The 26,272-nt window shown below is 40.6% G+C and overlaps 6 protein-coding genes and 3 long non-coding RNA genes across 9 annotated transcripts; 8 read left to right on the forward strand and 1 right to left on the reverse strand.

Moving 5' to 3' along the window:
* Window positions 1–5: 5 nt before the first annotated feature.
* On the forward strand, window positions 6–2,896 carry LOC124207871 (protein rolling stone-like). The gene is made up of 4 exons (XM_046605510.1): window positions 6–84; window positions 1,892–2,122; window positions 2,182–2,301; window positions 2,387–2,896. The coding sequence occupies exons 1-4, from the start codon at window positions 6–8 to the stop codon at window positions 2,788–2,790; spliced, it is 834 nt and encodes a 277-aa protein (XP_046461466.1). The 3' UTR covers window positions 2,791–2,896.
* Window positions 2,897–3,710: 814 nt separating this feature from the next.
* LOC124206339 (protein rolling stone-like) lies at window positions 3,711–5,627 on the forward strand. Its single transcript, XM_046604141.1, has 4 exons — window positions 3,711–4,004; window positions 4,078–4,294; window positions 4,367–4,486; window positions 4,549–5,627. Exons 1-4 carry the CDS (start codon window positions 3,921–3,923, stop codon window positions 4,962–4,964), a joined length of 837 nt encoding a protein of 278 aa, XP_046460097.1. The 5' UTR covers window positions 3,711–3,920; the 3' UTR covers window positions 4,965–5,627.
* LOC124206350 lies at window positions 5,176–5,937 on the reverse strand. The gene is made up of 2 exons (XR_006879692.1): window positions 5,764–5,937; window positions 5,176–5,626 (listed from the first exon to the last, which is right to left on the reverse strand). It is a non-coding gene; the product is annotated as an uncharacterized LOC124206350 (long non-coding RNA).
* A 2,029-nt stretch (window positions 5,938–7,966) lies between these two features.
* On the forward strand, window positions 7,967–9,176 carry LOC124206072 (glutamate receptor ionotropic, delta-1-like). Its single transcript, XM_046603707.1, has 4 exons — window positions 7,967–8,299; window positions 8,499–8,605; window positions 8,727–8,817; window positions 8,909–9,176. Exons 1-4 carry the CDS (start codon window positions 8,159–8,161, stop codon window positions 9,080–9,082), a joined length of 513 nt encoding a protein of 170 aa, XP_046459663.1. The 5' UTR covers window positions 7,967–8,158; the 3' UTR covers window positions 9,083–9,176.
* Window positions 9,177–9,185: 9 nt separating this feature from the next.
* Window positions 9,186–10,853, forward strand: LOC124206066. The gene is made up of 4 exons (XM_046603697.1): window positions 9,186–9,685; window positions 9,774–9,902; window positions 10,071–10,219; window positions 10,334–10,853. Exons 1-4 carry the CDS (start codon window positions 9,575–9,577, stop codon window positions 10,662–10,664), a joined length of 720 nt encoding a protein of 239 aa, XP_046459653.1. The 5' UTR covers window positions 9,186–9,574; the 3' UTR covers window positions 10,665–10,853.
* Window positions 10,854–12,639: 1,786 nt separating this feature from the next.
* Window positions 12,640–13,388, forward strand: LOC124209757. Its single transcript, XR_006881055.1, has 3 exons — window positions 12,640–12,746; window positions 12,844–12,934; window positions 13,021–13,388. It is a non-coding gene; the product is annotated as an uncharacterized LOC124209757 (long non-coding RNA).
* Window positions 13,389–16,194: 2,806 nt separating this feature from the next.
* LOC124207882 (glutamate receptor ionotropic, delta-2-like) lies at window positions 16,195–17,519 on the forward strand. The gene is made up of 7 exons (XM_046605521.1): window positions 16,195–16,325; window positions 16,442–16,545; window positions 16,650–16,740; window positions 16,807–16,965; window positions 17,057–17,213; window positions 17,298–17,410; window positions 17,490–17,519. Exons 1-7 carry the CDS (start codon window positions 16,200–16,202, stop codon window positions 17,517–17,519), a joined length of 780 nt encoding a protein of 259 aa, XP_046461477.1. The 5' UTR covers window positions 16,195–16,199.
* A 21-nt stretch (window positions 17,520–17,540) lies between these two features.
* On the forward strand, window positions 17,541–18,719 carry LOC124207349. Its single transcript, XR_006879904.1, has 3 exons — window positions 17,541–17,732; window positions 17,900–18,054; window positions 18,138–18,719. It is a non-coding gene; the product is annotated as an uncharacterized LOC124207349 (long non-coding RNA).
* A 1,003-nt stretch (window positions 18,720–19,722) lies between these two features.
* Window positions 19,723–25,534, forward strand: LOC124207893. Its single transcript, XM_046605531.1, has 2 exons — window positions 19,723–25,284; window positions 25,400–25,534. Exons 1-2 carry the CDS (start codon window positions 19,723–19,725, stop codon window positions 25,532–25,534), a joined length of 5,697 nt encoding a protein of 1,898 aa, XP_046461487.1.
* Window positions 25,535–26,272: the final 738 nt, after the last annotated feature.

The following is a 26,272-nucleotide window of genomic DNA, read 5'->3' on the forward strand; positions in this document are numbered from 1 at the left end:
AAGCAATGCTGAAGTACGTTGCCTATACTATTTGTTTTGATTTCATTTACATTGCGCAACAGATTTTCTACACTCTGCGCTCCAGTAATTAATCAGCTTAGTGATAACGTGTGATGTTGAATCACACAGAACAAATACTGTAGGTTGTTGAGTCAACTAACAGTTGGAGAAAAGGGAGGAGATTTTGTAATGTGAGTAACGGTTTTGTCACCTCCGTTCTATCATGTAGGATCGCTCCCATGATTCATAAAGGAATAAAGCTAAGAAAAAGAAGATTTGGAAATGTTGATTATGTCCTGCATGGATGCCCTTTGGTCTCAAGTTAATAAATAATAACAGATGTAGATCTAGTGATTCTAAAATTTGTAGAGACAAGTGGCTACCGATAGAAGCACATAACAACCTGCTTCAGAAATCTATTTTATAAGATTTTAATTCCATATCCATGGATTTTGGATTTTAAGTTTCTTCATCACAACAGTCGTTGATAAATCCAGAGTCAACACAAGGACAAACTTTGCAGCCTAGCAACGTACTCCATGACAAATAATTAATATCACAGCTCGAGTCCTAGTCATATTTTGGATTTCACTTTCAGCCAGTGTTAATGCTGAATAGAGAGAACGCTCGTTGAGCTACGAGCGACTATAGCGGTGTTTTTACGCTCTTATGCCATAAGTTTAAAAGTTGTTTGTTACCGTTAGTTAGTCATGTTTCTTGTTGGTTTTAACTGCTAGTTGAAAATTAGAAAAATCTGATATTATTAGGTCCAACTATAAGAGCGGGGATTTCCCTTCAAACATCACATAGCTACAGTTTTTGCTCCAGGACATAGCATTCTCCATACAAGAATGCAAGAATGCTTGTCAGTTATACGTTGTATCGTTTCGCGTGTTGCTAATTTATTTTAACGACAATAATAAACGCACAGGAAAGTTTAAAAGTGAACACCTTCGTATCGACCCAAAAGACCAGTCCCGTGCATTCTTGGGTAAAAAATAAAGCGGGGTGTTTGAATTATAGAAAACTTGTTTGAAGTTTTCCCTTTTGAAATTCTTTGCTATAGTTGTATATGTTGTAGAGGGCACGCACGTACGCCAAACTAGAAAAAAAAAAAACAAAAAAAAACAAAAAAACCAAGAATGGCGACTGATCTGAATATTTCATTATTCTGCAGGCGGAACATAACGGGATTGGAGTTAAAAAGTTCAAGATCGACTGACGTCAGCAACCTGTTTTGGCAACAAACTGCCAAAAGAAAGTTCCGCAGTTAAACATATATGCACATCATCTCCCTTTTTAAACCTGATGCTGGCAGATATTTAACTTTTACTTTGCTCTGCTGAGGTCAATGAACGAAAGCAAATAAGCATTTCGACATGTGACATTTGTTTAGTGACACAGCAAAGTCGGGATGATATTTTTATTGGTGAGGTGGCGATTTGGTCATTTTCGCACCTGTGCGAAAACTACATATACTACACGAAACATAAATTATTTTCAAACTTTCGACAAATACGCGAGACTACCAGAAATTTCTTTACTCCGATTTGGTATAAGGCGGATATGGCCCCGCGGCATCATTCTGTGTGTGCCTCCTTTTATGTTAAATATTAGCTATACTGACGCGGTTAGGTATAAAAACTCCAAGTCGCCCATCGTCTAAGGATCATTCAAGAGGCCATTCGCCTGGCATTTTGAATGAAAGTGAATGTTTCAAGTGTCGCTTCAGTCAATAATTGGAAACTGCAGTTGATCACAGCATGCCGCGACAAAATAATTAAGAGTTAACTCATAAAAAGATCATCATGTTGTTGGAATTAGACGTAGAGTAAGTGTGTGTATATTACCACAATAAAGCTTTCTTCTTTAATTCCATAACAGTGGTAAGCGCAGCGGAATCAAGTGTCCGGGTATTACCTGATGTATCGCTTGTTGGTTGCGACCTTCTTTTTATCGACCGTCGTATTCGGTTTGTCCGTAAGCAAATACCGAAACTACTGGCTCATCTATCTCAGCGATATTGGCATTCTCTTGCAGACCCTGCATTTAGTAACAGCAGCTGCCGTCCCAGTTCGTCTCTCTTCACTCATCAAAAAGGTGACGCATTTTACTATAAAGTGCCCATTCATCAAAAATCCGTCAATTATAAAATTGTTGATTATACCTAACTGTTTCCAGATGATGGTGTCGACGATACTTTGCCACTATTGGCCCGATTCTCGATGTTTCTATACAACGTAACAAACGTCCTCACTTTAGGAATTTCATTTTTCTTCTGGGCCGGAATCGCCTTTATAGGTATAGCTAGACGCCAATAAGATGATTCGATTGATTCCCAATAATATTATTCTAAAACACGATTTTTTTTTTCTTGATTTTCTAGACAGAGAACCAAAAGACACTGACTTTCTCGTTCACGGAATGAATAGTATTATGTCAGTCTCTGACATATTTATTAGCAAGAGGCCCTGCCGTCTATTTCACTTTCATCATTCGATGGCTGTTTTAGTCCCTTATTTTTTGTTCACCGTCGCCTATTGGGCAGCGGGAGGTCGCAATGAATACGGCGGCTCCTACATCTACCCGGTCCTCAACTGGGACAATCTTCCTTTGACCATACCGTTCGTGATGGGGATATTGACAGTTGGTGTCATTTTTTTCCACACTCTTGTCTGGACGTTTCACTTGCTGAGAGATGGGGTGATCAGTTGCGCGAATAAAGACGTTGGCGGTGTTGAGTTACACAATAATATTAAGCACCAAAGTCTACGGAATAACCCTGCTTGAGTTTATTTGTCATATAAAATGTTCAGGAAACATATTGCCATTAATAACGCCATGTTGGAGTTTAAACGCGGACGCTTGTAGGAATAAAGCACGGTGCGATTGTAAATATTTAGTAGCTGTTAAGTGTTATTTTACTGCGCTGTATAAAAAGTTTGGTTATCAAATAAATAAAATCAATAAAAACTATAATAGCGTGCGAGAAAAATTCTTTGCTTCAAAAATTGAGAATTTTCATCTCGATTTTACGCCGTGAAATTGTTAAAAATTGAACAAGAAATATTTCGCAAAAAACTGACCAGCACATACATTTATTTTTACCGATTGCAATTTGGCAATATCAAGGCGCGTATCAAGGGATCCGTAGAGATGGATCATGTTTAAATTTCTTACTTTCGAATTTTCTTATCGTAACAGTTGTAGATGTCATTCGGTGGCCTTAGGACAAGCACGTGTGAGTCATGCATCAGAATCTAACGGGATTTCCAGTTCAAGATCAAGTCACGTTATAGAAATAATAATATTTTTTTGTACAACGATGTGTCTTGGACGGCAGATCTGGCTTTCACTTGGCGGTCAACGAACGAAAGGAAAATCCTCTTCCATTGCAATCATATATGTATTAGGAAATCAAAAAAAAATTTACAAGTAATTCAAATTTTTGCGCGCTATAATTTCTCAAATATGTTCGAATCAAATTTGATCATGATGATTAACTGCAACAATAAAACCACTGAACGAAGAAAAACGTGAATCAACCCACGAATAATGCGTATGAGCTTAGTAGTGTGAAAACTTTGTCGGCTGAAATTCAACAGTTAATTCGGTGAGTGACCGCTCGTCACCTTCCACAAGCCCAATCGCGCCAAATGCAGCAAGTAGCAAACGGGTCTATAAAAACCCGAAACAGCAAAGATGCGAGCGAGCCGCAAACCGTGAGCAGGGATCATTCACGCAAGTTAGTGTCAAGCGATCGGACCATATTCTGAATCAGTTGATTCCTACTGTATATTGTCAGTGACTGCGCGTGTGTCCATACAAAATCTGCCGAGAAAAAAAAAGCCATTGACATACAAAACCAGACAGTATTACTTAATAAATTTTGAGTATCCAATTAACTTTGGAATTTTACGATGGAATTTCCCATCGCAACAAAGAATTCTTTCCAGAATTTTGGTCTGTACCACAAAGAGCCTTATGACTTTGCTGTTTTTTCAGTGAGCGTTTTTAATTTAATTCAAATGAGAAAGATGATGGCAATTAATATGTGTGCAATTATGTTCATAACAGTGGCAATCGCAACGGAACCAAGTTTCCGGCTATTACTGCATTTATCGATTCGTGACGGCGGCTTTCTATTTGTCAAATGTCGTGTTCTGTTTAACTACAAGCAAACATTTGGACTACTGGTTCATCTACCTCAGCCACATCGGACTCCTCCTGCAAACTTTACATTTATTAATTTCGGCCGCTGTTCCAATTCAATTTCTTTTAATTTCCCAAAAAGGTTTCATAAAATTTGTATTTGAAAATTTAAATTTAAATAATCTAACCAATCTTGAATCCCTTTTTTGTATAGATAGTTTGAATAATAGCAACCTTACTTTCTTGGTTCGATTCTCATGGTTCCTGTACAACGTAACAAACTTACTCAGCTTTGGCATTTCGGGAGTCTTCTGGACCGGACTCTCTGTGATAGGTTAGTGCTATTTCGTGTTTTGCTTTAACAATTTCAGTATTAGATTTTTATATTCTGTATAGAAAGAGAGCCAAAGAACACGGATTTCCTCATTCATGGAATTAATAGCATAGTGACGTTATGCGACATATTCATCAGCAAAAGGCCGTGTCGTATACTTCACTTTCACCACTCGTTGGCGGTCTTCTTACCTTACGTCACATTTAGTATCATCTACTGGGCAGCAGGAGGTCGTAGAGAAAATGGCATTCCTGCCATCTACCCCGTCCTCAATTGGGATAACCTCACTTTGACGATTCCGTTTGTCTTGGCCGGTCTGACGGTTGGCGTCTTTCTCGGCCACGCCCTTGTCTGGGCTCTTCATTTACTGAGGGATCGGGTCCTCATCACTTGCACAACTAAAGACGAGCTGGTCGACAAGGGCCATTTCCAAATTCAATCGAACCCTGGCTTTGTCCCAGATTGGATATTATCATAGGAAAACTGATGATGGTTGATTATTATTACAACCATATGGGTATTGATTTTTGACGCTCATCATTTAAGCGGGTCCGCCGCGGAGTCCGAGTAAATCTTTTTGGACAATTTGTTTCCTAAGGTCCTATAAGCTGACCAATATAAATTTTTCTTTGAAAGATTGGCCATTTTTCACCCATCCAACTTCTATTTTTTTTAAACAACTGTGCGCGTTTTTCACTTTCGAATTGTTTGATTTTTATTGTATAAGATTATCAAAATAAACACCAAAACAGAGAATTTTTTTTGTCGGTACATTGGTTAATACAAAAGAGTGCTGGGTGTTGATTGACTGGAAGTTTTTTCTCGTTTGTGCCCGGGGCGTATTACAAAGTCGGATTGAATTCAACATCACCTGTATAATAGGTAGAATATCAAGTGAAACGCTTAATCCTAGTGATGGCCCTTAGCTTTGATGCCTTTGTGAGCTTTTGGGGCTTTAGGGACATGAGCTTTTGGGGCTTTAGGAACAGCGTGAGCTTTAGGGGCTCCCTTCGCCTTGTGAGCCTTGTGTCCGGACTCGGATGTGTGCAAATCGCCGGCGACCAGTGACGCCGTTTCGCCCTTCTCGCCACTCAACGGCACCGCGGAGACCATGGCGACGACGGCAAAGAGAGCGAACAGCTATTATATAGCATAGCGATCGGAGCAGCATACAAATGAATTCAATAAAACAAAAATGGTCAACGTAACCGAATAATCGAATAATAGTAATACAACAGTTTAAAATTAAAAGTTATAATATTAGATATTCAACTTACCAAGAATACGAGCTTCATTTTGTGTTGAGCTGGCTTGTTGGACTTTAGGATGCAAAGTGTGAGTTCTGGTTGCGTTGCCGACCGTTTTTATACTGCGGTTCTGCCTATGTACATGCCAGCAGCAGCAGGTGTACGATATTATATAACGATACGAAATGCGCATTTTCGTTTTTTTTTTTTTTTTTTTTTCGAACCGCCCAGCATAAGGCCAATGCAAATATATAAGCGTTAAGATTAAGGAAGCCTGCTGCCGCCGCCAACCTTGGGCTTGTTTGTTCTTTCATAGCCGATGGTTTTCGAATTTTTTTCTCTCTCTCGGGCGAGACAGTATACGCCGGCAGCTAGCGTGGCTTTTACGCCGTCATCCGGTGCATTAACTTTATCGAGGTATAGCAGCTCACCAGGAATTCTCAAAATATTTATTTTATCTATACTACCAAAACCATATAAAGATAAAAATTTAAACAAGTAAATGAACTCTCGAGTTTGCCTATGTCTACCTATGTCCCATAAGGCTCAATTCTCAAGGTTCGAAGACTTCTTTATATAACTGCATAGCTATTTTATGCTGACTATATTGTTTAAACGGTGTTTCTACTCAGAATATAAGACTCTTCTATAAATTAAAAGAAAAGCTCAGTATGTGAAATGGTAATGCGAAGGTGCACTGCCATTTATTTTTGAAAAGCCGTCAGCTGGAATGCTCAAGTAGCTCAGACATAGATGATTCTCGTATTTGGACCATCTGTTTTCATTATTTATGTGAAAAAAAAATCTCTTCACGATGAGACGGTCGGTGAAACCGTTGGTATTATTATCCACATCTTATTGTTCGTTTCCTTTCGGGCAACATTTCTCGTTACGTAATCTTAGCATCTAGAAACAATAAGAGAGAAAACGACGGGTAATTATGCGCACTTGTTTTCTGCGGTTGGAATATTAATGGTGGTCACTGTTGATGATTCTCTTTCCACAAAATCGGAAATATAAATTCACCGCGAGGAGCGCAATGTTGGATACACAAGGCGTTGTCGATTTCTTATAGATGGATCGTTTGCACGACGTTTCTTCTCATTTCCCCGGGCAAGGTTTTTGTAGAAAAGTGTTCGCCTATTCGTTTCAATGTCACGATGAATTTCCGTGTTTTTTTTCTTCTTCCCTGCTGGTGCTCGCACGAATATGGCGGGGTACAGATAGGCCAATTTCGTCTACATAATTTCAAATTCAACAAACGATTCTATACGAAATTTTATATTTTTACAGATAAAACCGACCAAGGCCAACCTTTTGGAGCTCTCGCGTTGAGAAAACGAAGGTTTTTCTTTTCTTTTTTGCGCGAGGGAGGTCGACGCAGCATGCAATTTCCAAAAGGTCTAAACACTTATTAATATATATTATAATTAATGGTCCTCGCGGTCTTCCTTGAACAAAACCAGCAGAGCGAAAATGACTTTCAGACAATACTTACCGCAAAACACATTTGAGTCTCTTTTCTCCGGCTTTTCTCAAGGTAAATTTACATGCTGAAGCTCGTGGAATAGAAGAATTAGATTTTTTTTTTACCCGTGTCATCCACTCGTGATCTCATCTTTAAGAAAAGTAAAGAAGAAATAGTTGGCGATGCACGGTCGGTCACCTTCGTTTGCTATTACGTTACACAGCAGCTAAAAGTCTATTAAATTGGCGTTCAGTTTGTTGAGAATCCAGATTTTAAGCAGTAAGTCAACAAGAAAGTGATGCGAGGATGATGACAAGCAAATTTTCATATCATCTACTAGATATTGCATAGCTTTGTATTCGGCTTTGTAGGTTTATTAAATCAAATTGGCCGTGCAGAAAATCGAACATAGCCTATCATACACAATAGTCTATTATTCGAACAAAGACATAATAGAATGACTGTTAATCAGAAATGATGATTAGCCACGCGCACTTGTATCGCCTTTGTATGAAGCATAGGGCTATAGCGCTAGCTAGGCTATACGCTAAATATCGATCCCATTAAAATAAACCGGTATAGGCTATCGTAGACATGAAATTGCTGGAAGTAGCCTATAGCACAAAAGCAATCTTATTGGTCTTCTATTATACAATACTGATGAGCGTGTACTTTATAGCCAGCAGTTTGAATCTTCTACCTGGGATATTCGGCAGTCAAATTCAGTTTCAGTCTTTTCTCTGGCTGCCATATCTATAGGATAAACTTCCTTTAACAAAGACAAATTGCACAAAAGCTACAACAGTATTGAATTTTACCAACAATGATTGAGAGTAGAGCAAATTGGCTTCGATGACCTGCATATATTCGACACAGCTTGGCAGCGCGTCAAGCTAGGATATAAATGCGAAAGGACCGCATTCCTACTTCTAGCATATTACTACTTCAGTCAGGAATATGAAGCTGACGAAACCGTTCAGTGTTGGGGCGGTAGTAATCCTAATACTCTTGGCGTTGCTAGATTCTTTTGCAAACGCAAGTTCTTGTAGTAAATTGGGAAATTTGCAGGGAAAGAAACTGAGAGTCGTCACAGGTCATGTAAGTAGTCTACTCCACTACTAAATTCTGTGTAATTTTTGATCTAATATTTACACTATACGCTGCACGCGCAATTGGAATTTTTTTTTCTTCCAAAATTTTTAAACTCATTTATTTCTTATTTGTGTATGCTATATTGTTTAAAATATGAACTTTAAACGGAAATAATTAATTAATAGCCTTATTATTTAACATATAGTTTCCTCCCGTAATTTCCGTTTTACGGAACTCTACCGGCCACGTCGTTGGATATGCAGATCTTCTTTATCAGCAGCTGCTTTACTTATCGAAGAGTTTAAATTTCACGTAATGAGTATTTTTTTTTTCCATATTCTGTCGCGTCCTGGCGATATTATTGAGGCCAATGGGGGAAATGCGGAAAAAAATTGGCGTTTGAATGATAAATCGAAAACTTTGCATTTTGTAGTTTTGATATATTCCCCTCGAAGGAGAACACCAACGGAGTCAAGCTGAGCAACGGAACTTGGAACGGCATAATTGGCTATCTCTTGCGAGATGTATGTATATTATATTATAGCGAGCACTCTAGAAAGTGATTAGGAAATTGTTATGTTCCAAATGTTATTTGGTGTAAAAATTTCTATATAGGAAGCGGATTTGGGTTTAGTACCATTTGCCATTACCCTAGAACGCTACGAGGCTATTGAGTTTAGTGGAAGAGTGGGAGGAGACAACACGGCAATCCTAGTCAGATATCCGGAGCCAAGTATTTCCTTCACTGGCGCATTTGACGTATTCCCCACCGGAGTAATTAAGCTTTAATCTTTATAATATTACAAGATAAAATATATGAAACATTTGTGACACTCAAAATGAACCGTACATATATAATCGTTTGTCAATTTCTAATAAAATTCCGCGCTTCTATAGATTTGGATCGGTTGGATCATTTCTTGGGTAGCGGTTGTTGTAGTTTCTGTAACTGTGACTTACGTGACAAAACATTTACGCTCTGACCGTTCTGATGGCGCTGGTGAGCAGACCGCAATGCAAGCCAGAAAGGTTGCATGGTATTTTTTTGGTACCATCGTTTCCCAAGGTTCGAATTTATTTTTCAACAGTATATCGTCATTACTCATTAGCTATACAAACATACAGTGATTTATTTTACACCAATATGAGCAATATTGGGTTTTCCAAATAATAGGGCTCCGCTTTCCATCGAGTTATGTGTCACAGAGACTGTTGGCTGCAGCCTGGTGCCTCATAGCTTTCGTGTTTGTCAACGTCTACAGTTCCACGTTGACTTCTTACATGTCGGTGACTTACCAAAGACCCACAATCAATTCTGTTCGTGACTTGGCGTTCACACCGTCATACAAGGCGACTGTCATAGCTGGATCCATTCAAGATATTGATTTACAGGTGAAGATATTTTATTTGTCTGCTTCTCGAAATACAATGATGTATAAGCTTGTTTTTTTTTGTTTTTTTTTATACCTTTACTTTGCAGCGATCGCGTAATGAGATTCTGAAAATAATTGCCGAAAGAGTTGAAAAATGTTCGTCCGATTGCAAAAAATTCAACTTAATTGATTTGGCCACAACAGTATTGGAGAAAGACAATTACGTTTCAATATTGGTAAGCAGCAAGTCTTTATTTGTCAAAAAAAAATTTTTATTCGTATTATACATATAGTACAATACGTAAAAGATAAATATTAAAAACATTAATAAAAAATTTGAGAATGAATTAAGAAATAATTGTCGAGAGTTAATATTATTAATCTCTTATGCGTATTTTTTTCAGCCTTATACAGTCGGCATACTGCTTTTGAAAAAGTACAACTCCGAAAGAACACAATGCCGTCTGGCCTTGGCTTACGAGAAAATGTCGTGGAAGCCCATGTTCTATGGAGTCCCGAAATCTAGTCCTTACATAGAGGAAATTAACCAAGGGTAACCGTACAATATTATTCAAACTGATGGGTCTATATTTTTTTTTAAATAACTATCTTCAAGTTAGTGTTATAGTATACCTACTGACAAATTACAATCGTTAATTATATATAGATCCCTAAGATTTATAGATAGTGGACTGCGTGACTATTGGTACAGAAATGAGGAAAAATTGCCGGCGCAATGTCAACTGAACTACAACAGCAAGGGCGTCGCGTCCAAGAGATCCAGCAGCCGAATCAAATTGGAGCAGTTTTATCTGCCATTCCTCATTCTTTTCGCTGGCTATTTGTTGGCACTTGCGCAATTCTGCCGCGAACAAATTGGGCGTTGCCTCTCGACGAAGAAAAATTTAAAACTCGTTATTTTGAATGTAAAGAATAAAGAGGAAAAACTGAGCCCACGAAATTATGATGGGCGAAATATTGGCGCTATATTACCTTAATTCCAAAAGTCGATCAAGTCATAAACATAGTTTAGATGGCGATTTAAAAGTATACTTTTAAATCGATTTTCTATAGAAAATAATTAAAAAATTGTCTTGTATGATCAGCACCGACGATCAGAATGATATAATTATATATGAATAAGTCTCTGATCGATCCCTTAATATATTCTTACTTGTAGAGCAACGGTTGTTGGGCTGTAATCGATGTCTCTGTTATTCGTCGTTCAATCTGAATAAAAATTCATAAATTCACCAAATCCACCGCAATCCGCACAGCATTATTGCTACGTTGAATTCAAATTATATGTTGAACAAATTATTGAATTGGTGGCGTCACAAAAGCGCCATTTCCATTCTGTATAATAAATTAATAAGAAATGTCATAAAAACCCCCAAAACAAACAAATAACAGGCCTGATATCCCGAATAAGCTATCATCAAGTTAAATCAACGCGTGTTGGGCGTGATTGATTTGTCATGCTTAATATGAGTATATACACTCTCGTCTGTGTTCTTCCTTTTGTCATTTTCACCATGTAGAACTTAACGATCGATCTGACATCGATCCACACAAACTTATGTGGTAGTATAGGATATAGACTTGCGAAATCTTTCCAATACACATCTTGTGGTCAAAAAGCTTCAACAGCAGCACTTTTGTATGTTTGTTTAAAATGTTGTTTGTTGCCATATGCGGCATTGCGGCTGATATCCGTGGAACGGGAAAATGGCAGCACAAGGGCCATGTATTGTGTCTTTGATTTCTTTTGAATTCTATTCTATAGCCTATGCGCCACTCGCGGCCTTTGATGGTCGTGAACATTGTGATTCTCACGCAATCCTAGTCCCCGTGCAAGTATTTTCTATAAATTCGAACAAGGAACATTTCATGAAATTGTTTGACATTTTGTTACCACAGTATAGATACAGGTGCAGGTATCCAAGGTAACACAGCAATGAAAAGCCTCAAAGCAACAATCGAAATGGCAAAACATATAATCAACGAAAACTGAATGAAAAGCTTGCATAACCAATGGGTCTTTCATCGATAGAGGGCATTGGAAAGCAAGACAATAAGAAAGTGCTTTCATGTCGTGTGGCACTGTCTATATTAGACTAAGGTCCGTGGTCATTAAAAAAAAAATGTAACAGATATCCGCAGATAATATGGCAATTGATTTACAGCCATTCGGTACAAGCCTTCTTCTGTTTTTGGCCTATATTACACTATAAAATTCAATTAGTAGAAACAAAAAACTTATTGCGATTGTATAAATCTAACAATTACAATTTCCAATTATTGTCTTGTTCTTGTGTGCCCGATTATCTGTGCTCTACCTGATGAGTCCGCACAAGTAAAGTGATATGTTGGCAGCAAAAAGACAGTGACATGTATAATTGGTATAATCCAAAAGATTATATCAGGCACAAACCTGAGAAAGCACAGCATCAGCACAAAAGAAAAAACTCTCGGACCCTTTATTGTTATAGTCCGCCAGCTCATTACGCGAAGTAATTCAATTTCAGTTTTATTGGAGCCCTTTAGAACCATGGAAGAAAAGCTATGGCTTTTGATTTTGTCCTATGGTCGATATCCATCGGCGTATACAAACAAAGCGTTTGTTTCACTGGATTCAAGCCTTTTCAAAGGATGTCATCACTTTCAGTGAAGAACAGTATATAAATTGGGAAGCATCAGCTGTCTGGAACACTATACACGGTCGAATCTCCGCGGAAGAAGATGAGGGCACCCAAAGTTGTGGCCCTTATTACGTACTTATTATTGGTGTTGGAATCTTTTTTACACACATGTTATGGTAGAAAATCCAACAGTTTGGCGGGAAAGAACCTAAGGGTAGTCGCAGGACATGTAAGCTAAACCAAATTATAAGATTTCTTATGTAGCGTAATTATAGAACGCGTGTAAGTGTTTAATTGGAAATGATTAAATGTCTTAAATTTAATTTGCCAGTTCCCACCAGTGGTTTACTTTTCACTGAATTCTTCTGGTCATATTGTTGAACATTCTGGCCTGCTTTCTAACCAATTACTTTATCTATCAGCGAAATTAAACTTCACGTAAGCCATTTTTTTCGTATCCTGAAATATGAAATCCCAATAACAGATGGCGGCCATTTACTGGCGTTTTGAATAAAATAATACGTTTTTCGTATAGTTTCGATATTTTTGCTTCGAGAGAAAACACCAACGGAGTCAAGCAGAAAAACGGAACTTGGAATGGCGTAATTGGACATATCCTACGAGGGGTATGTGGCAAGCAATTCAGAAATTATTAGAAAATTGATTCTACCCTGAAAATGTATTGTTAACTCTATAAATGTGTCTTCACCAGGAAGCGGATTTGGGTTTGGTACCTGTAGCCATTGACTTAGAACGCTACCAAGCTATCGAGTTTTCTGGAAGCTTGGGGGGAGACGATTCCGGAATCCTGGTTAAATATCCAGAGCCAAGTGTTTCCTTTACTGGGGTGTTTGACGTATTCTCTATTGGAGTAAATTTCTACGCATTAAATTTTTAATTGTCTTTCGACAACTTTCAAACTATAATGAAATTTTTCGTTATGAAATTCGAATGGAATGCTCAGATATGGATCGGATGGATAGTTTCAGGTGTAGTGATCGTTGTCATTTCTATCAGCTTGGCTTACGTGACAAAACGACAAAGTTTTGGCGTAAGCGAACATGACGCAATACGGGCAGGACCTTTTGCGTGGTATTTATTTGGTACCATGGTATCTCAAGGTAGGTTTTTTCGCGTGTATTATTTTTGGTTACACAGGCGATTCATATTACCAGTTTTTTGTTCGTTTTTTTCAACTCACAAGGAAACTACTGTGGCTTTCGCCAAGCTTCACAGAAGCTTCTCGCTGCGACGTGGTGTCTGATAGCTTTCGTATTTGTCAACGTCTACAATTCCACTTTGACGTCCTACATGTCGGTTACTTATCAGAGGCCCATAATCAACTCTATGAGCGATTTGGCGGCTAACCCATCTTACAAGTTGGCTTGTGTAGCTGGTTCCATCCAATATATTGATTTAACGGTATATAATATAAATTTCTGCATGCATCAGCAGTCTATGATACATAAAGCACACAGTCGTTTAATCTGATTCGAAGCGATAATCCGATATTTTCTACCTGTTTTTTTTTGTAGCAATCAAATAAAGAGGCCTACAAAATTGTTGGAGACAGAGTAAAAAAATGTTCTTCGGATTGCATAAAATTCTTTAGAACTGATATCGTCACTTCAGTTTTAGAGAAGGAGAACTACGTTGCGTTGTTGGTAATAGGCCCTAATCACAGAATGTTATGTGAGATAGAATTACAAAGTTGTTAAACTACTTTTATTAAATTTACCTTTGTCGACCTAAGTGTAGTCTTATTACTTTAATTCTGTAGATTAATCTGTTTTCCTCGACAACGAAATTTGAAATTTTATGTTCTTTAATAAAAATATTTTCTTCTAATTTTCTATAGCCGACTAGCACTTGCATATCGTTTTTACAAATGTATAACTCCGAGAGAGTAAAATGTCGCCTCGCCATGGCTTACCAGAAACAGGTACAGTCGTGGAAGCCGATGTTCTTAGCGGTTCCAAAATCGAGTCCCTACACTGAGGAAATTAATCGAGAGTAATCATTTTGATCTGCTCATAAGATACCTTCAAAGACTGATTTTTGTAGTTGATGATCTATTGGCCTTTATTTATTCAGATCCCTTTGGTTCATTGACATTGGAATGCGCGTTTATTGGTACGGAAAGCACGACAAACTTCCAGATCAATGTAGGCTGGACTACAACAGCAAAGGCGTCGCATCCAAGAGATCCAGCAACCGAATAAAATTGGAGCAGTTTTATCTACCATTCCTCGTTCTTTTTTGTGGCTATTTGTTGGCTTTCGTGCAGTTCTGCCGTGAAAATCTTATGAGAGTCGTTCGTCGTCAATGAACTTGAATTTTGGTGCGTGGTATTTAAAAAGTGCCATAGTAAATACTGGCTAAAATTTAAAATAGCCAGTGTGTTTAAAATGTTAGAACCCTATATTTTGATCTTCGATTAATTTATTTATTTAACCATACATTAGGCTGCTTTATATGCCATTTACTTATTTCAAGATAGCTACTTCAGAGACGTTCAAAGGAATATAAAATACGGATAGGGAATCCCAGGAAACGATCCCAAAATATCAAATCCCGAACACCTTTTTTTTCTGAGATAAACACTGAAATGATGGCACTCGAAAAAAATTGAATAAAGACCTTACCGATCATATTTGGATCCGAAATGTGCATTATTAAGACCATAACAGGTAATTCTTGAAATGCAATATGCTTGATCGCAAGTTGACGAAAAACGGTGTGGTATACCCAACTTACCCAACTACCTATACTTCCTCCTGTCCCATATACCTATACTTGAATCGTTCGTCTACAAAGGACAATCATGACGCTAAAATTGACATCAGTTCTTTTTGTTATGTTAGTTGCTTATTGAATAAAAGGAACACTTCACAAAATTGTTTGTCCTTTTCTCATCACAGTAGATGCAGTAGATACAGGTATTCAGGTAACCGAGTAACACAACGAAGCCTCGTCAAATCACAACTTATCAGTATTTTAAAAACAGCAAAATCAAATTTCCAGTGACGCGAATAACGATAACTTCATAGTCCAATGAGCGTCGCGGTCTCGCGGGAAGAAGGAAGAGATTGAGGGTGGCAGGTGGCTTCTTGGTGACCTTGACCTTTGAAGAGAAATGTACTCATAGGCTTTGGCGTAACTCAGCATATTCTCTGAAAATGTAGGATAATAATACTTGGTTCATTTGTTAAAATAATCGTGTCTGTGCTCCTGAGATGCTACTCACATACCAAATTCTGAGGACAAAGAATAATGAGGGCAAAAGAATAACAGATATTGCAATCGATATTTGCTGCAGGCATGCCGTGCAAGCCTTTTCTGCTTACTATAAAATTCAATTATTAGAACAAAGAACTTGGCGATTTCAAATTTAGGAATCAAATTAATCTGCGGACTTGTGGGCAAATTTGTTTGCGCTTTCTGATGATTCGACGAGAAAAATGATGCGTCGGTATATCAAAGACAATGAGACATGTAACTATAGCCTTAGTATCTGCTGCTATAGCATAGTAGCTGCTGGCAAAAGCCTGAATATTATAAGAATACGGCACAGTACAGCATAACAAAAGAAAACTAATGAACGCCTTGTCTATAGTCAGCGAGCAATAATTACGTGATAGCCTATGCCATTCAATTTCAGTTTTATCAAAGTTTTATAACCGCGTGGCAGCAAGCTATATAGCTCTTGTATAGCATTCGATGTTGTCCTATAGTCGAAATACGTGACATGTGTAGAAACAAAAGCAGCTTTTGCTTCACTGGATTAAAGCTCTTACAATTGAAGTCATCCTCACATCCAGGGAAGAACAGTGTATAAATTCGGAAGGATTCAGTTTCATGGAACACTACGGTTGAACCTCTTGGGAGACGATGACGTCGACGATCAAAGTTATTGCCCTTACGTACTTATTGGTGATGGAATCTTTTGTGCACACAATTTATGGTAGTAAAATCAACAATTTGCAGGGAAAGAACCTAAGAGTGGTCACAGGAAATGTAAGCATTCGCCGTATTCCAATTTTTGATGTAGCGTAAAATATTAGGCCTATATTACGCAATGTATATAATTGCCGGTGCTGGAAATTAATTATCTCAAACTTCATTATAACCAGTTTCCAGTTATTCCCATTGTACTAAACTCTTCTGGCCATATTGTTGGACATTCAGGATTGCTTTCTAACCAGCTACTTTATCTATCAGCGAAGTTAAACTTCACGTAAGTATTTTTCGTATCCTGAAGTAAAAAAATTCACAATAACAGATGGCGCGGTCATTTGCGTTCTAAATAAATAAAATAAATCGTAAGTTTTGCATACACAGTTTCGATATATTTGCTTCGAGAGAAAACACCAACGGAGTCAAGCAGAAAAACGGAACTTGGAATGGCATAATTGGACATATCCTACGAGGGGTACGTGTCAATCACTTGGAATTTTTTTTTTACTCCAAGTGTTATTAACTTAAAATATTTCTTCAGGAAGCTGATTTGGGTTTAGTACCATTTGCCATTACCCTAGAACGCTACGAGGCTATTGAGTTTAGTGGAAGAATAGGGGGAGACGGTTCCGGAATCTTAGTTAAATATCCAGATCCAAGTGTTTCCTTTACTGGGGCATTTGACGTATTCTCAGTTGGAGTAAGTTTTAACGGATTCAATTTTGAATTGTCTTTCGACAACTTTCAAACTAATGAAATTATTGTTTATGAAATTCGAATGGGATGCTCAGATGTGGATCGGATGGATAATTTCTGGTCTAGTGATCGTTGTCATTTCTATCAGCTTGGCTTACGTGACGAAACGCCAAAGTTTTGGCGTAGGCGAACATAACGCAATACGAGCAGGAACTTTTGCGTGGTATTTATTTGGTACCATGGTTTCTCAAGGTATAGGTTTTTTCGCGTGTATTATTTTTGGTTACACAGGCGATTCATATTACCAGTTTTTTTGTTGTTTTTTCAACTCACAAGGAGACTACTGTCGCTTTCGCCAAGCTTCACAGAAGCTTCTCGCTGCGACGTGGTGTCTGATAGCTTTCGTATTTGTCAACGTCTACAATTCCACTTTGACGTCTTACATGTCGGTTACTTATCAGAGGCCCATAATCAACTCTATGAGCGATTTGGCAGCTAACCCATCTTACAAGATGACTCTATTTACAGGGTCTATCCAAGAAATTGATCTACATGTAAACAGAAATTTCCGCATGCAATATTCAGTCGTTTAATCTAAGTCGATGCGTTATTCACATATTTTCTATCTCTTTCTATCTATAGCTATCAAATAATGAGGCTCACAGAATTGTTGCAGACAGAGTGAAAAAATGTTCGTCCGACTGCAACAAATTCTCTATAACTGATATTGTCACTCCAGTTTTAGAGAAGGATAACTACGTTGCTTTGTTGGTAATAACCGCAGAATGTTATGTGAGATAGAATTATTACCTTAAGTTGTTAATTTTTTAATATTACTCTCTGTGTTCAATTTGGTAGATTATTCCTAATGTTTTTTTTCTATAATGATATTAAATGTTAAAAGTTTTTTTTATATTTTCTCCTAATTTTCTATATAGCCGATTAGCACTTGCATGTCACTTTTACAAAAGTACAACTCCGAGAGAGTAAAATGTCGCCTCGCCATGGCTTACCAGAAACAGGTTCAGTCGTGGAAGCCCATGTTCTTAGGTGTTCCGAAATCCAGCCCTTACATTGAGGAAATCAATCGAGAGTAATGATTTCGATCTGCTCATAAAATAGGCCTACCTTCAAAGATCGGTTATAAAGCTAATCATCTATTGCTTTTCTATTCAGATCCCTTTGGTTCATTGACGTAGGACTGCGCTTTTATTGGCATGGAAAGTTCGACAAACTTCCCGATCAATGTCGACTGGACTACAACAGCAAGGGCGTCGCGTCCAAGAGATCCAGCAGCCGAATCAAACTGGAGCAGTTTTATCTACCATTTCTCGTTCTTTTCGGTGGCTATTTGTTGGCTTTCGTGCAGTTCTGTCGCGAAAATCTTAGAAGCAGAGTTGTCCGTCGTAAAGGCACTTCAACTTTGGAGCGGCACTAAAAATGCTGTGCCATAGTAAATAGCCTAGCCAGTGTTTTTAGTCGCCCGATTTTGAGTCTATCTTCATTTGTGAATCGACCCCTATACAGACATTTAAGTTAGACTGCCACTTATTTATAGCTACTTCAGAAATACTTTCAGAATAGTCTTAGTATACATAACTATATACATAAAATATGTAAAGAGAATCCCAGGAAACGATCCCAACACATTAAATCCCGAATAATGTCTTTTTGTTTGTTTTTTCGTAGTTACACTTAAATTCAAACAACTACACATACCTATAAGTTAATTAAGTTATTATTGTAAGGCCAACATTTAATTATTAAGTACTATATTTCTTGCAGAAGCATTTTTTTACCGCAATCTTTTAGAAATAGGTGCGGACTAAAAATTCTTCGTCAGCAATTCAATTCAACAGATTGCAACTCAGAAAGGAGACGAAGTGCAAAGTTGTATCCATAACTTATTCTTATTCTTTTTTTCTTTATGAGCAGGTTGGGTATTAAAAGTAATAGTAGAGAGTGCAAGATGTGGCAAAAATTCTGTTATAGGGTAGGACGTCTTGCTGTTCGTTATTGTTGTGCACCGGCACAATGATACCTGGCAACATCGAAAGAGAAGAGGATGAGAAAGCAGAGCAGCAGACGACGGGCAGTCGAGAGTAAAAAAACCTCAAGAAGAATCACGTTTCTCTCGTTCTGATTAATATAACTTCTCCCTGTCGTGTTCAAGTTCCGTGAAATACAAAACTTGCTTCTCGTTCTACCGTCTATTTCGTTCGCTGTGACGCGAGTAGTTCACATTTTGGTGCCGAAACCCGGGATAAACGCTAGTGAAGGAAGCCGACAACGACTCAGCAGCACGTGCTTCTTTCGGTAAGTCTCTCGTTCGGCAAGCACTTCATTTACGTATCCGAATTGCTGACAAATATCCCCAACACATCTGCCCGAGTGAATATTGTTGCCCGATTAAGTCTTTATTACCAAAAGCACTCGAAAATCAATTGTTTTTTTTTGTATGTCCCTCTCATCTGATAGAGCGATTCTAGCCGTATCTAACTGTATCGCCCCTCGAACATCGAACATCGAACACCGCACATCGAACACCGAACATCGAATACCGAACATCGAACACCGAACATCGAACATCGAACATCGAACACCCTAGAACCGAACATCGACCTACGAACCCCCGACAAATAACATCAAAAAGGGTATTTAATTTCTATCATGTCTCTCTCGTTCACAAACTAATCCGGCTCTTATAGGAGCACATTGCCTTGCCTCTTCACATCATCCGACCAATCAAGCTATCGAAGCAATGGAGGAAGACGAAAATGACTTGGCGAACGACAAGCATGTGCTATTTGCTCAACGCACAGTAGCCAAGAGATTTCACACGAAACTCATCACCCGTATTGGCAACTTTCTGAACGAGAAGCCGAAGGCCGACGATGTAAGGAGTAATATATCCGAACTCGAAGCTGCCCTGAGAAGAGTAGTAGCGCTCCATACGCGCTACGCCAGCCGGCCAACTTTATCAGAGGAGGAAAAGGCAGCTGCAATCACATGGCTCGACAACGTTCAAGATTCCAACGGGAGCTGTCTAAACCGAATGAGGTCGTACCTCTCCTCCCTGGACCAAAATTCAGCCCGGAAGGGAAAGAATACATCCGGTCAATGGAGTGTAAGCCAGCATAGAAGCCGCGCAGATGAAGGCACAACACCGGACCTAAGCATACGCTCACATCAGCCACCGCTCGATGCAAATCTCAATCTAGAAGCTCAATTGCAACAAGCAAAGCAAGATCACGAGCGCACACTCGCCGAGATTAAAAAAAGAGGAGAAGAAAACTTAAGCAAAATTCAAGCGGCAATCAATCAACGGGATGGCGTCTGTCCAGAAAATCTTCTACAACCACCCCATCCATTCGCCTCTACGCCTATAACATCAGCGGTTACAACGCAAGTCAACCAGCAGCCAAGAAGGTTCCTTCAGTTCGATACAACCACGTCTCACAGAGAGCAACAGTCGCCATCAGCCCAGTACACGCATCCATCTTCAGGGCCATCCAACTATCCGCCACCAGCTCATTGGCCAAAAATCGCGATTTCAAGATTTAATGGCGATTGCCGCCGCTGGCCGGCTTTCGCCCAGGTGATGAGAGCAACTATAGAGGAAACTGCACTACCAGACCTTTACAAAGTGCTAGCTTTGCGTGAGAACCTTACTGAAGACATCCAGAAGAGAATGGCGAATCTTTTCAACGGCTCTTACACTTATGCTCAAGCCTGGATCGAGCTAAAGGACAAATACGGTGTGCCCGCATTGATTATTCAAGCCCACATCCAGCACTTGCAGATGGTCCAATCATTCCGTAACGGCGATTTCAAGTCCCTCGCCGACCTAGCCTCTCTCGTCCGGGATGCAGTATCTAGCGTAGCCGGAGACCAAAGCATGAACGAATTCACGCACTCAACGGTCGTCAACCAGCTCGCCACTAAGTTGCCTTTCAATTTGCAACAGGACTGGGGACGTTATGCTTACAATCTACGTCCAAAGGTCTCTTCCTTAGCCGACTTTGACCGTTGGATTGACGCCATTGTAGGAGCGGAAGAGTTGCGCGGCGCCAAACTCAACAATTACGTAGCACCGAAGCAAAACCCGCCACCGCGCCCTGCACTACCTTTCCCGCCAACAATTCTAAAAAATTCCGTCGCGTTCAAGATTCCAAAATCCGTCGAAAGCCCGTCCGAGAGACCCAATCGAGCAGACAACCAATGGCCTGCATGTCCAGCTTGCAGCGATAACCCTGGCCATCGTCTCGAAGCATGCGGCATATTCCGAAAAATGTTGCCGTCTCAGCGAGCAGCTCTTTGCGGAGAAAATAACCACTGTTTCAAGTGCTTGCTTCCTGGACACTATGGGCGATCCTGCAGGAACACCGACGTGGCGTGTAATGCCTGCCCCGGCAAGCACCACTCTCTCATTCATGGAGCCGAACGCGTTTTTCCTGGAAAACTTCAGCCAAAAGGTAAAGCAACTCTCCAGATTTTATTAGTTCACGCACCAAAAACGTCGCCGAAACCCGTCCTACTCGCCATAACCCCAATAGTCGTTCATAGTGACAAAGAAACCATCCTTACTTTCGGCGTTCTTGATCCTGGTAGTGAAGCCACTCTTATAAAATCAAGTCTCGCACAAAGGCTTCGCCTCAAAGGAGCTATTCAGAAAATACGATTCGGGTCATTCCATAACGCCGTTCTACTCGACTCTAGCGTTGTCAACTTCGTCATTGAATCTGCCGATAAAGCCAGGACATTTCAAGTAACCGATGCCTTCACCGTCCCAGATATCCAGCTGTCACCACGTAATATCAACTGGCATACAGAAAAATTTGAATGGCCCCACCTCTCCGACTTAAATTTGCCTCCTATCGACTCATCTAAAGTAGAATTGCTTATCGGAATGGATATAGTAGACGCGCACGAAATTTTAGACTCTCGAACATCCAGCCACAACGAACCACGCGCTAATTTAACAGTATTTGGTTGGGCGGTAGTAGGAAAAATTCCACCCTCTCTGATCCGCGGACCGAGCGCAAAGCGAAGTGTAAACGTCAATGGAATATCCCCCACTTTGCAGCTAATCGACCTCGTACAAAAATTCTACAGCACAGAAACGTTCGGAGTAGACATTCAGGCGACAAAACCCAGCTCCCCCGAAGACGCTTTAGCAATCAGCATCCTAAAATCGTCAATCGTAAATATTCGTTGCGGATGGCAAGTCGATCTCTTGTTCAAATCACCAAACCCGAACATGCCAAACAACCGCGCACATGCAGTGTCGCGTTTTTACGCTGTCGAACGTCGCTTATTGTCCCAAGAAAACAAAGTAAACGCTATTCGTTATCGCGAAATCATTGAAGGTCATCTCGCAAATGGCTACGCCATCGAAGTCCCGTACGACCAGCTGCAACTCCCTTTCGGAAAGGTTTGGTATCTCCCACACCATTTCGTCACTAATCCAAATAAACCAAACAAAATCCGTGTGGTTTTTGACTGTTCAGCTAAATTCAACAACGTCTGCCTTAACGACTTTCTCCTACGTGGCCCTGTCTTACTCTCCAACTTAACCGGCGTGCTGCTCCGATCGCGGCAGTATTTAGTCGCTGTATCTGCAGATATAGAAAGCATGTATCACCGAGTCGGAGTCACCCCCAAAGACCAATCCGCATTACGCTTCGTATGGCGCACTCCAGGCAGTGACGAACCGCTCCGAACACTACAGATGACGACGCAAGTTTTTGGAGCCATCTCCTCGTCCACTTCCTCATTTTGGGTCCTGCAGCACGCAGTAAACAGCAATTCGCAATTCCCAGCCGTAGCTAAAAAACTCGTCGACAATTTCTACGCAGACAACTTAAGCGACTCGTTCGAAACCGAAGAGGAAGCCATCCTCTTCTCAAAACAGGCCGTCAAGTCTCTCGCGTCCGGAGGCTTCCGTCTAACGGCGTTTGCTTCCTCATCCCGACGCCTTTTAGCCTCCATTCCAGCTTCAGAACGATCGAACAAGTCACTCAATTTAGATTTCGACAAATTGCCGATCGAATACTTGCTCGGCCTCGTATGGGTTTGCGACGTCGATTGCTACCGTATCCGAATCCGGCCAATGGAAATGGTCACATCGAAGCGTCAAATGCTGTCCGCAATGTCCCGTACTTTCGACCCATTAGGCATCCTTCTACCCGTTATCACTCAAGCAAAAATTCTGTTTCAAGCGACATGGCGAACAACCCAAGAACGCGTACCGGCCCGAAAATCAGGCTCTCGTTTAGAAGCAATAGGTTGGGACGAAACGTTGCCAGATGGAATCCTGCTGAAATGGAACTCTTGGTCCAAAGAGCTACCATCGTTAGAAAAAATTTCCATCCCACGATGTTTTAGAACGGCTGATCTCCCCCTTAAAGATAGCCAGTTCGAATTGCACCTATTCTCAGACGCGTCGTCCGACGCATTTGGCGCAGTAGCGTACCTTCGAACCATCGCCAAAGGAAAGATTCATCTGAGCTTTGTTCTTGCTAAAGGCCGATTGGCTCCTTTAAAGTTACTCTCTATCCCCCGCCTCGAGCTCCAAGGCGCAGTCACCGCTGTTCGACTAGCAAAAACGATAAAGGGCGAATTAAGATTGCCCATTGCAGAATACTATTTCTGGACGGACTCAGAAATAGTCCTTCGCTGGATCCATTCTTCCCACTGCAACTATTCCAGCTTTGTTTCACATCGCGTCGGCGAAATTCTCCGGCATTCAGAACCAGAACAATGGAGATTCATATCCGGATCAAAAAATCCCGCCGACGACTGCACGAGAGGAATGTTCCCCTCCAAGCTAGAATCTTTTTCTCAATGGTTAAGTGGACCAGCATTTCTGACGGAACCTTTGTCTCTCGAATCAGGACAGGCCGAGCTACTACCACTCGGAACTAACGACACCGAGTGGTGCCCAAAAAGAACAGTCGGCCACGTAAATGTAGAACCAATCCCGTCCCAGCAATCAGCGCCTATTAACGAAATAATTCGCCATCACGAAACTCTCAACGACTTGAAACGCAGCGTAGCCCAGCTACATCGCCCCGCCGAAGACAAAACGCCACTCCGTGCCGATGAGTTAGACCAAGCGCTTACTTTATGTCTGTCAGCAGCATGTCGCGAAGCATACCCTCAAGAATATGCCGCCATATCCGCCGGAAAGTACGTAAAAAATACCTCTCCTTTACGAAAATTGAATCCGTTTATCGACAAGAATGGGCTTCTCCGAGCCGAAGGCCGCCTCAAACACGCTGAAATCTCCCCCGAGGCTCGCAATCCCGTAATTCTAGGACTTAATCACCACCTAACCACCCTCATTATAGCCGACGCCCATCAGAAGGTACACCATTCAGGTGTAGAATGGACTTTAAGTGAGCTACGATGGAAATACTGGGTGCCCCGTGGTCGACGCCAAATCCGAAAAATGCTGTACAAATGCCGCGAATGTCGCCTGTCTCGCTCCCGTCCAAAACCGCCCATTATGGCAAGCCTGCCAAAAGAACGTCTTCAAGCATTCTTACCAGCATTTACAAATGTAGGACTAGATTTCTTCGGCCCACTTTATGTTGTCATCGGGAGAAAAACGGACAAAAGATATGGTCTAATAATCACTTGTCTCGCAACACGAGCTGTTCATCTAGAGGTAGTCTGGTCACTAACAAGCGACGCTTTCATCAACGCCCTTCGCCGTTTCATAAGCGTCCGTGGAAAACCCGCCTCCATATTCAGCGACAACGGGACCAACTTAGTAGCAGGAGAAAAGGAATTAAGAGAAGGAATCGACAAACTCAATTCAGAAAGGGTCACTACGCACGCGGCCGAGCTAAACATCAAATGGAATTTTTCGCCACCGTCAGGACCGCATTTTGGTGGAGTTTGGGAGAGGATGGTGCAATCCAGTAAGCGAGCACTACGCGCAGTCCTCCAAGATCAGTCAGTCACCGATGAAGTACTTCAAACTGTGTTCAGCGAAGTCATGTCCTTGTTGAACGGCCGTCCACTCACCAACGTCCATATGGACCCCCGCGAACCAGAAGCTCTCACGCCCAACCACTTTATTCTCGGTCGTCACGAGCCCCACATTCCACCAACCATCACTGACGACTCGCACAAACTTACTCGCCGCCGCTGGATGCAAACGCAATTCATCGTAGACCAGTATTGGGCCAGATGGATGCGCGAGTACGTTCCAAATTTAATCGAGCGCCAAAAATGGTTCCGTCCGACAAAGCGTCTCGAAGTCGGAGACGAAGTCATCATAATCGATGAAAACAATCGCCGCGGAGAATGGCCAGTTGGTGTAGTGATAAAAACCCTCCCCGACAATCAAGGCGTCGTCCGAAAGGCCGTTGTTAAAACCAAAACCGGTGAATACCTACGCCCTGTAATTAAACTTTGTGTCATTTCAGAAAGTAATCCGCAACCGGAATAATCGATCCATCGTGGCGGCCGGAGTGTTGTGCACCGGCACAATGATACCTGGCAACATCGAAAGAGAAGAGGATGAGAAAGCAGAGCAGCAGACGACGGGCAGTCGAGAGTAAAAAAACCTCAAGAAGAATCACGTTTCTCTCGTTCTGATTAATATAACTTCTCCCTGTCGTGTTCAAGTTCCGTGAAATACAAAACTTGCTTCTCGTTCTACCGTCTATTTCGTTCGCTGTGACGCGAGTAGTTCACAGTTATTGTTAAGTTGAAACCATTTAAAGAAAATCAATTTAATATATAGTTGTTATAAGTAAAATTTTGTGAAATTGAGAAGGGGAACTAATAACCTGTTGTAGTGGTGATTGTTTTTGGCGCTCTTCGTCGATTAAAACGGGCGGAGATGATGCTGGACAAGATCTGGACCCAAAGTTCATCATTCCTATTATTCCCGATTAGCAATCGCTTATATATCCCGCCGCATGGGGGATAATATAATTATTATTATAGTACGTAGTAGTGAATTTCCTATTTGCATGCAAATGGGAAAGTGCATGGCAGTGCAAGCAAATTTGGACGTAGAATGATGATACATGGACTGCCGGTGTTCATTGAAGGTCGACGATCGAAACTTATTGACGTCGCTATACTGGTTGTTAATAGATTTCAACTAAAAAAATATAGGGATAACAGTATCTCAGTCAGTTGCGAACATGCATAGCTTGGTGATAATATGAGACTAAGATAATTCCCACAGGATCCATCATCACCCCGCGCTAACTTGATCGACGTCGCAAAACCGACACATTTTGCCGGGCATTGATACTCGAGTAGTCAAGGTCACATCTATATAGGGA

The sequence above is a fragment of the Daphnia pulex genome, chromosome 2 (genome assembly GCF_021134715.1).
Source record: "Daphnia pulex isolate KAP4 chromosome 2, ASM2113471v1".
Taxonomy (NCBI): domain Eukaryota; kingdom Metazoa; phylum Arthropoda; class Branchiopoda; order Diplostraca; family Daphniidae; genus Daphnia; species Daphnia pulex.

Excerpts from the sequence above, each read along its gene's own strand:
- LOC124207871 (XM_046605510.1), top strand. The coding sequence starts at position 6 with ATGCTGAAGTACGTTGCCTATACTATTTGTTTTGATTTCATTTACATT. Across the intron at positions 85-1,891 it reads TTTCTACACTCTGCGCTCCA|CGCAGCGGAATCAAGTGTCC; the intron begins GTAATTAATCAG and ends AACAGTGGTAAG. Across the intron at positions 2,123-2,181 it reads GACGCATTTTACTATAAAGT|ATGATGGTGTCGACGATACT; the intron begins GCCCATTCATCA and ends AACTGTTTCCAG.
- LOC124206339 (XM_046604141.1), top strand. The coding sequence starts at position 3,921 with ATGGAATTTCCCATCGCAACAAAGAATTCTTTCCAGAATTTTGGTCTG. Across the intron at positions 4,295-4,366 it reads TCTTTTAATTTCCCAAAAAG|ATAGTTTGAATAATAGCAAC; the intron begins GTTTCATAAAAT and ends TTTTTTGTATAG. Across the intron at positions 4,487-4,548 it reads GACCGGACTCTCTGTGATAG|AAAGAGAGCCAAAGAACACG; the intron begins GTTAGTGCTATT and ends TATTCTGTATAG.
- LOC124206072 (XM_046603707.1), top strand. The coding sequence starts at position 8,159 with ATGAAGCTGACGAAACCGTTCAGTGTTGGGGCGGTAGTAATCCTAATA. Across the intron at positions 8,606-8,726 it reads TCGAAGAGTTTAAATTTCAC|TTTTGATATATTCCCCTCGA; the intron begins GTAATGAGTATT and ends TGCATTTTGTAG. Across the intron at positions 8,818-8,908 it reads TTGGCTATCTCTTGCGAGAT|GAAGCGGATTTGGGTTTAGT; the intron begins GTATGTATATTA and ends ATTTCTATATAG.
- LOC124206066 (XM_046603697.1), top strand. The coding sequence starts at position 9,575 with ATGTCGGTGACTTACCAAAGACCCACAATCAATTCTGTTCGTGACTTG. Across the intron at positions 9,903-10,070 it reads ACAATTACGTTTCAATATTG|CCTTATACAGTCGGCATACT; the intron begins GTAAGCAGCAAG and ends TATTTTTTTCAG. Across the intron at positions 10,220-10,333 it reads ATAGAGGAAATTAACCAAGG|ATCCCTAAGATTTATAGATA; the intron begins GTAACCGTACAA and ends AATTATATATAG.
- LOC124207882 (XM_046605521.1), top strand. The coding sequence starts at position 16,200 with ATGACGTCGACGATCAAAGTTATTGCCCTTACGTACTTATTGGTGATG. Across the intron at positions 16,546-16,649 it reads TCAGCGAAGTTAAACTTCAC|TTTCGATATATTTGCTTCGA; the intron begins GTAAGTATTTTT and ends TTGCATACACAG. Across the intron at positions 17,411-17,489 it reads CTTTGACGTCTTACATGTCG|GGTCTATCCAAGAAATTGAT; the intron begins GTTACTTATCAG and ends CTCTATTTACAG.
- LOC124207893 (XM_046605531.1), top strand. The coding sequence starts at position 19,723 with ATGGAGGAAGACGAAAATGACTTGGCGAACGACAAGCATGTGCTATTT. Across the intron at positions 25,285-25,399 it reads ATCGCCGCGGAGAATGGCCA|AAAGTAATCCGCAACCGGAA; the intron begins GTTGGTGTAGTG and ends GTGTCATTTCAG.